The sequence below is a fragment of the Vespa mandarinia genome, chromosome 1, assembly GCF_050613455.1.
Source record: "Vespa mandarinia isolate Hongniang chromosome 1, ASM5061345v1, whole genome shotgun sequence".
NCBI lineage: Eukaryota > Metazoa > Arthropoda > Insecta > Hymenoptera > Vespidae > Vespa > Vespa mandarinia.
The window spans coordinates 13,738,434-13,747,416 of NC_140810.1; the positions used below are offsets into that span (position 1 = coordinate 13,738,434).

Sequence of the window (8,983 nt, forward strand, 5' to 3'; positions counted from 1 at the left end):
AAGTTTATAATTTCACAAGTTTTGTCACAGGTAGTACAGAATAATATACAGGAAATGACGTGTAATATGAATTTATGAATTTTTATTGCTTCAAAGACCAAAAATTTGGTATGTCTTTTTGAATATGTCCCATTATTTGCACAATTTATATATTTGTAAATAAATGTTACTAAAATAAATACTTGAAAATATAGTGCAAATTGTATACTATAAGCTGTTAATTTTATAATAGTTAACAAAAAGACTATATATCTAAGAAATAAGATTAAGAAAGTGAAATTAGTATGTAATTTCTTTTTTCTTTTTTTTATCCACAATCATGTTTTACTTATGAGATCTTAATATATTTTCTCATATGTTTATATATGAAATATATAATGATGAAATGCCGTATTTCTATCGTGATATATCGCTTTGATAGGATGTAACTGGTGTGGGAATATATTTTTTATTAAGTTTACTGTTTAAGGCAGGAATTGGTAAAGGATGAATATGAGGTTTTGCAGAAAACCTACATCCAGCAATATCTATTTCATAATAGGATGTAGGTTCCATTATAAAATCTGTTGTAACAATATTCGTGCTGTTTTGAAGATTCATTCCAGGTAAACCAATGAAACCAAGACATATAAGTTTTTCTGTAGCAAAGCCATATCTATAAAAATGAATTTGTTATTAATAAAATAATTATAAGTAAAATATAGAAAAATATTTCTTGTACAGATATGTGCTCTGAACTTTAAATTTATTACAAATATTTACCCTGCAGATGTAATAGTTCCAACAAATTCACCATTTCGATAAATAGGTTCTCCACCCCATGCCCATATATTTTTATTTGCATCTAGTTCGTTGAGCATAAACAATACTAATCTCTTAGTGACACCTTGTTCTTTCTGACGTTGTAATGCAAATTTTCCAATGAAATATTCTTTCTTTAAAATGTAAAAAAAAAAAACAAACTTTTAAATGCCATATTTATTTAATTACATTCAATGAATAACTGTATTTACTTACATCCAATTTAACACTGTATCCACATCCTGCTTCATAGGGTGTAACAAATGGTGTCAACTCTTCTGCCCAAAAAGGAATAAAACGTTCTATTCTCATAAAGCGTTGTGTAAGCACACCAACATCTCGCACACCATAATCTTTACCAATTTCCATTAACGTTGAATATACGTGCAGCGCATATTCAGAAGGTATATACAAACAATATCCAGATTCACCGGTATGCGTAAATGCCATAACCATTACATCTGAGGCATATGCTACATTTACTGTCTGTATAAAAGAAGTACAATTTTTAGATTTATATATTTACATCTCTACAATAAAGTTGGTACTTACTGCTCTATCAATAAACTATAAATACCTTGTATGTGAAAGGGGAAAGATTAATGTCTGAATTAGAAAGCTCAGAAAGTAATTCAGTAGATTTAGGTCCTACCATGTTAATAACTGTATATTTTGAAGTCACATCATTAAGACCAACAGAATGATCGTGCGGTAAATGCCTATGTATTAGAAAAATGCTCTAGTAAGTAAATTATTTTTATAATAATAATAAAACAATTTATATAAAATCGTATTACTTGAATTATACTCTATTCTTATGCAGATTATACTATAGTCAACAAAACATTTTCAAATACTATTAATTACCTGGACATCCATTGATAAATACGTGTTTGTTGTGAAGTTGGTGAAACCATGAAGTAACTATTTTCTGCTTGACGAACTAGCATACAATCATTCTCATAGCCACCTCTTTCATTTTGCATACCGGTATGCACTATGCCACCAATTGGTATATTTGCATTATTAGAACATAATTTTTGAAGGTAATTTACTACTTCCAAGCGACTAGACTATATCAATCAAAATGTAAGTATTTAAAATTTGAAACAATCATTTCAATGAAATTGAAATTTATCGTAATTATTTCTGTACTTACTTTAATTTCAATTTTAGAAAATGAACTCATATCTATTATTCCTACACCCTCTCGACATGCTTGAAACTCTTCCTTCATGAAGTCAAAAAATTTAGGTTTATAAAAACTTCCTAATGGCATTACTGGTTTCTTTTGTCCTCCTTTCAATATAAATAGTATAATTGAATAAAACAAATTAGCACACACATTGACATAATAGAAATAAAATAATATTTACTCACGACGATAATTTGAATCGAAATAAAGTGGTCGTTCATATGCCATTTTAACACCAAATATAGCTCCATGATCCTCGAGAACAGAATACAATGGCGAACAACGTAATTTACGGGCGTATTTGTATTCACTTTGATGAGGATAGAGAATAGCATAATTTCGTCCAACTACTTCTTTAATTCTTTGCTGTAAATACTGTTTATTATTATGCAAATCTAAAAATCTTTGCACATTAAATGGAAGGAGTTCTTGGGTAGATTCACCATTTATTAAACATTCGGCAACTTCTTTTCCAATACCTCCCGCTCCTTGCAAAATTAGATGAATTATGAAAGTTGATAGAATATTTATAAATGCAAAGATTAGATATACCGTTTACCTTGTAACGAATTTCCATTCATTCCCACAGCAACAAAGTAGTTTTTCACTTCAGGACTTTCACCTAAAATCCATCTACCATCTGGAGTAAAATTATCTGGATAATTATATACATCTGGTTTCTTTAAACTTTTCAAAATTGGTATTCTATGTATAACTTTATCCCAAAGAGGTTTCCAATGAATAGGATCATCCTTTACGTGTTGTGTCCAGTTTTTAGATGGAACTAATCCACTTTCAAATGCAGGTTTAGCTTCAGCTTCAAACCAACCAACCAATAGACCACCTTTTTTATATAAAATAACTTTACTTAATTTCGTATAAATTATAATATATTATAATAATAATATCATCTTCACTAATGATGTCAATCATGTTATACAAAGTATACCTTGCCATTCTCTTATATACGAATACGAGTCGAAATCTCGAACGCATGGTAAATTTATTTTCAATTCTGATGATAGAGGAGGTGTAATTGCATAAAAATGTTCTGCAGGATATGCCGGTATTCTTACAGGTGGATTACATCTTAAACCTAATTCACGAGCCCACTATATTGTTAATTTAAAATACAGATTCATATTGTAAAATAAATATCAAATAAAATGTTAAAATTAAATGAATCAATATCAGCTTTACCATTCCTGCACAATTAATGAAATATTCACAAATAACCATGCCCTGATCAGTTCGCACACTTTGTACAGCTTTATTTTTAGTATAGACTTGCTCTATGCGGCAATTTTCAATATATCTTGCTCCTCCTTGTTTGGCTAATTTTGCTAAAATTTCACAAATAGCACTGGGATCTGCTACTGCATCTTCTGGTACCCAAATGGCTCCTTCAAGATCATTTACATGCAGATATGGATGTAATTGTTTCAGATGATCTGTATCTAAAATCTATTCACAATAATTCTTTTTTATCTATATTAATTTTATAATATATTATATCATAATTTTTACCTCACAATGTAAACCAGTTGGAACATTATATGCCATCCTTCTTTTTAAAGCTATTATCCTATCTTTTGTTTGTGCTAAATTTATGCTCCCACATTGTTTCAATCCAATATCATATCCCATTTCTTGCAATTTCTGATATAATTTAATACTGTAAGAAATCAAGTTCCTGTGAGAAATTGGTTTGAATAAACCAAGAGTTCCAGATCCAAAATACGATGTCCCACTACCGATCCTATAAGTGTATAAGACGAAAGTGATTTTTTTTGCTTTTAAATTATAAAATATAAAATAATGAAAATAATTGATCTTATTGAAATTACCTGTTTTGTTCCAATACAAGAACATCGTGCCACCCATTAAGGATAAGGTGATAAGCGACAGAATTCGCAACTGTCCCTGCACCTGCAATGACAATCTGTGATTGGGATGGCAAAGTAACATTTTCATTTGAGTAATTTAAGTAATTTCTACAATTATTAGCATTCTTGCTAATGCAAATAATTTTTTTATATCCATAAACTTCATTTTTATTGGTTAAGTATGAGTAAAATTTTTTATTCTTTCTTATATCTTTCTTTTTTAGTAACAATATACGGATACATATTTTGTGAAGCTGACTTAACATCAACTTTATTTTTTCTTAACGTTAATTTTACTGTTCAATCGAAAAAAATATATAAATTTTAAAACACTATTCAAAGGCTCTTTATACGTTTTGCCGTATATAGAACACCTCGTCAATTAGAAATATTAAATTAATACGTGTGTACTAATATTCAAAGAATCGTGAATATTTGTAAAGAAATAATTTAGCAATACTACTAAAATCTAAAATTGAAAATCTATTTTGGAAGAGGAAGAAAATCAGAGGAAGAAAGAAATAATTTCAAGTACAAACTTAATTTCTTACCGAAATCAAGAAAAAATGATATTTTATATTACATAAAATACACAATTTAATCTTGATTTAAATTATTATAATTTTATATATAAGAAACTTACTTTTAGATAAAAAGTAATGATCGATAGATCATATGGTTATTCAATGTCAACTGTTCGAATAAGCCCGGGAAAATACTAATCAACTTGAATCGATTCTCTTGATTTTCAAATAAATCTTTTATTTTGATCTTCATCTATCACGAATAATTTATTAAATGAATTTGGTAATTTTGCTAATGTCGCCAGTAAAATTCTCTCAACAACGATATGATTTGGTTAGAATATTAACATTTAAATTCACAAAACCATGTGGAGGGTTATTTTAACATTCTTTATATCAAAGATATCATGGATTTTTCTGTTTGTTGTATTGTATATCGCTATTTTTATTATAATCTCAGTAAGACTAGACAAGAGCATACATAAAAATATTTAATATTGTTGAAATTATTTAAAAAAAAAATAATTATTATCATTTTATTTCAGAATAACGACGACAGGGAGGAATTAAAGAAACGTGTTAGTATATCTTAAATCGTAAAAAGATGTGGTGAAAAATATTATATATATATATATATATATTAATTATTACATTTATTTATTATCTTTTTATATTATTTATTTATTATTTATTTATTACTTATTTATTTATTATTTTACTATAGATTTTAGACGAAGGAAGAAACACCAAGATTACTACGTTCAATGAAGTAATTTATTATTATAGATTATTTTTATTTTTAATAAACATAACATCTTTTTTTATATTAACGTTTAATTATTTCATATAATCTTTATGAATGACAATTAATATACAATGCGCTTAGAACCAAGAAAATATGGATATGAAACTGCAAACACTTACGGAAAAACTTACAGAGAAGGAGCGTATGGTTAGATTTAAATAATTTGATTATATATACTATAAGAGCAATTCGTAGTTTTTAATATTGTATACTTTCTTTTTATAAATATTTCACTAATGATTTATTTCTCATAAAATGGGATAAAATGTAGCTAAAGCAATCGCAGTATAAAATAAAAAGTGTAGAAAAGGCATTGAACGATATAGAAAATAAAACTTCAACTTGTCGAAGTCGTTACAAATCTTTAATAAGCGATCTGAAACTAGATGTCCATAAAACTGAAGAAGAGGTTTGTCCTCTATGAATATTTTTACATATCGTATTAATATCTTACATAAATATCGATCTTATTATTAGGTGAAATCTTTACAAAGTCAGGTTTCAAATTTGTCTCTTCGACGAGAAGAATTAAAGAAGGAGATTGTAAAGGTACTGCAAATAAGCTATTAAGCTACCATGGGCATTAATATTGTAATGAATTATTGCTTATTAATACGTCATAATAATAAAAAATTATCTGTTAAAAAAATATAAGATGTCACTTATGATATCGTCGTTATAGCAACAAAAAGAATTTGAAAAGATGCTTATCCATTTTACCAAAGATCTGGAAAACAAAGGAAAAAGATACGGTACATTGATATAAATTTTTTTGATATTCTATTATTATTATCATCTTTTTAATAGTCTATTATTATTATCTTTTTTCTTTCATATAGTTTCCGGTTGTGAGAAATCCAGATTTTCTCTTTACAAAACTTCTGTTGGTTTTCGATTATGAACTATGTAGGAAAATATTTCCAAATAAAATACTATTTATCTTTGAATTTAATCTCTGTTATTCCTTATATAATCAAATAATTTATAATATTGATAATAATCAATAATTATTAAATCTTGAGACAATCTTTTATTTACTATAGATTTTCCTATTCACTCTGTATATACATTTGAAATAATTATTCTCATACAATTCGATTACAATAAAATATTTAATGCAAAAGAAATGCTATTTATATAATTATTGAGATCATAATTTATACATTTAAGAAATAATTAAGTAAACGATAATTTAATAAATTTTATACGAATTTATTTTGAGGCGAACACGTAATACTCAGCGATTTCAACGATAAATATTATCTATGCTGTATCATGTAATATGTGAATGCATTAACAACGAATTAAACAAATAAACATTTGGCATAATATTAGATTCTATATAATAGTGATTAGATATTTGTACGTAGGATAGAAATTATGCGGTATGACATATTAAGGCACTTTCTTGTTTTTTCGTTATCTTGCCGATAATTTTTTCTTTTTCCTCCTTTTCCTTTTAATGTGTCAGTATTTTACGCATAATTCTTAAAATAATTCATTCAATTGACTTCTACAATAACAATAATAATAATAAGAAAAAAAAATTATAGGACCGTAGTGCATGCACTATAATATATATAATTTTGATCAAAATAATATGATCAAAATAATATATATATATATATTTCGTTATTTTTTTTTTTTGATAGTGTAAAATTTCATCGACAATAATATCACATGTTGCCTCAAGATTATTTTAACTTTTACATTGATAACTAAATCATTGTTATTTGAGATGTCATCAGTGAGTCAGTCACTTACGATTACATCGTAAAACGGACATAATAATTACACCAAAATATGGTATCTCTTCTGGTTGTTTTATCCATTTCATTTTCACTTTCGTATAGTGTCTTCTGAAAGCATAAAAAAGAAATCTCATATCGTTAGTCGCGATTGTAACATCGTTGTAATTAATACAATCAAAGAGAAATAAAAAATCAGAAGAAAATTACCATTTGAAAGGACATTTGACGCATTTTTCACTCCTTTTTCTTACTTTCTTGTTTTTTTCTATTTTCTTTTTTCTTTTTTTTCTTTTTTCTTTTCTTACAACTCTGTATGATGCGAAGGGAATTTCTTGAGTACCGCGTGATAAAGATTATAAAAAGCGTAAAAGCTAACGCTTAATATAACAACGAGAGCAGAGCCAAAAATCCAAGAAAGAAAATTTCCATCTATTATGTCCGAAGCTTCTTTCCTTTTACGTGCACTGATCTCGCCCAGAGTCGTTCCCTTACGTTCTTCCATCAATCTCTTCATATTTGCTAATTTTTCTCGCAATTCGTCTACGGACTCAGCGATGTCTTCGATCGATTCACCTTCCGGAAAATCTAAAACTGTAATGAGTATGGAATACAAAATCGACAACAAACACGTGCGATTATATAAAAGATTTGAACTTTTCGATTGTTTAATATAAAAAATTAAAAAGAAAAAGAAAACAAAATATAGGAAAATAAATATTTTTCAAGAATGTGAGTAGTTTTATCTACTATGATACAAATCGGGAAAGTACGCTAATAGTAAACAAAATGAAACACTTGTTATTAGAAGAAATTTTAATACAACGATTATAAATAAATTTTCTAACTTCCTCATGATGATAATCCATAAAAGAAATTATTTCTAAATTCTACAATATATTTGATTTGCAATTGTTTTCATAATATTCTATTTAAAATCACATACATATATCGTACACATATAATTAATTCTTAAGAAAAATTATAATTTACTAAAAATGTGAAATGCATATATAGTGCAAAGACATATAATATATCACAAAGAAAAAATATATATATGTACAGTAAAACAATATTAAATGTTTAAAAAAATTGTAATATGTATTTTATTAAGGAAAAACAAAAAATAGCAACATATTTATTCAATAACGTTTACTTGGTAATATGCTCACACTTACCGCTTCCTGACGTACAAGTATGCGTTACGGCTTTCATATCGCTTTTCTTTTCTCTATTTTCAGATCCGTCTGCCTTACGTTGGTCCAAAGGCTGAGACGCAACACTGATATTGATCACATAGCATCACGGGTGTAGCGCGATTCTCTCTTCCGAAAGTGGCGCCCAATTGATCTATCGACGTGACGTACTCTTACGTACATCTTGTTTTATTTATTATTAATTTTTTTTCTTTTAAATATTCTTTTTCAATAAATTTTTCTTTTCGAATATCTTGATATAATGATTTATAATAAACACAAAATATATTTAAAAGGAAAAATAATAAAAATTACATTGCTATATTAAAGACTCTCTTAAAAAAGAAAAGAGTATTTTTCATAAAAAAAGTTTCTTTACGATATTAAAAAATATACCACATCGTTAACTGAAATATAACATGATAAAAAAATAACATGAAGATGTAGTGAAAACGATTGAATAAAAGTAATCGAATTTTAAACTTGTATTATAAATTATACATAGTAGACTAGCTTTCATAATTTTTCTCAATTCATAATATGAGTCAAATAAATATAATCAATCGTAGGACGCAACAGATAATTACAATTGGTTACGATACAAATGCGTGATTTAATATAAGCGAATCAGCTTCGAGTTTGCAAATTATTTCAATAGGATTGGTTGGTAATGGAATGACTAGAATTGGTTAAATCAAAAACCTATGTATCGTATAAGGTAGATGTTTTTTTAAATATATAATTTGATGAATAGAAAATACCATTGAGCTTGATTATAGTAATATTGAATGAATTATTTATATATCTTTCTAAGCTTTTACATTGGAT

General features: G+C 26.9%; 3 protein-coding genes across 4 annotated transcripts; 1 reads left to right on the forward strand and 2 right to left on the reverse strand.

Annotated features, from left to right (window-relative positions):
* Positions 1 to 68: 68 nt before the first annotated feature.
* Positions 69 to 4,334, reverse strand: LOC118447678 (pyruvate dehydrogenase phosphatase regulatory subunit, mitochondrial-like). The gene is made up of 12 exons (XM_035879898.2): positions 3,844 to 4,334; positions 3,524 to 3,755; positions 3,197 to 3,460; positions 2,946 to 3,108; positions 2,556 to 2,840; positions 2,182 to 2,484; positions 1,961 to 2,100; positions 1,669 to 1,874; positions 1,379 to 1,520; positions 1,018 to 1,287; positions 763 to 935; positions 69 to 655 (listed from the first exon to the last, which is right to left on the reverse strand). Exons 1-12 carry the CDS (start codon positions 4,146 to 4,148, stop codon positions 397 to 399), a joined length of 2,742 nt encoding a protein of 913 aa, XP_035735791.1. The 5' UTR covers positions 4,149 to 4,334; the 3' UTR covers positions 69 to 396.
* A 211-nt stretch (positions 4,335 to 4,545) lies between these two features.
* On the forward strand, positions 4,546 to 6,050 carry LOC118447739 (uncharacterized). The gene is made up of 6 exons (XM_085659218.1): positions 4,546 to 4,881; positions 5,293 to 5,358; positions 5,407 to 5,417; positions 5,483 to 5,620; positions 5,689 to 5,760; positions 5,894 to 6,050. The coding sequence occupies exons 1-6, from the start codon at positions 4,773 to 4,775 to the stop codon at positions 5,975 to 5,977; spliced, it is 480 nt and encodes a 159-aa protein (XP_085515344.1). The 5' UTR covers positions 4,546 to 4,772; the 3' UTR covers positions 5,978 to 6,050.
* Positions 6,051 to 7,203: 1,153 nt separating this feature from the next.
* On the reverse strand, positions 7,204 to 8,429 carry LOC118447689 (uncharacterized). 2 transcript variants are annotated; one of them, XM_035879921.2, is made up of 2 exons: positions 8,138 to 8,429; positions 7,204 to 7,547 (listed from the first exon to the last, which is right to left on the reverse strand). In XM_035879921.2, exons 1-2 carry the CDS (start codon positions 8,172 to 8,174, stop codon positions 7,264 to 7,266), a joined length of 321 nt encoding a protein of 106 aa, XP_035735814.1. In that variant the 5' UTR covers positions 8,175 to 8,429; the 3' UTR covers positions 7,204 to 7,263. The 2 variants fall into 2 exon arrangements, with proteins under 2 accessions (XP_035735814.1, XP_035735813.1); XM_035879920.2 differs by having other exon boundaries at positions 7,204 to 7,553; positions 8,138 to 8,426.
* Between the last annotated feature and the right edge of the window lie 554 nt (positions 8,430 to 8,983).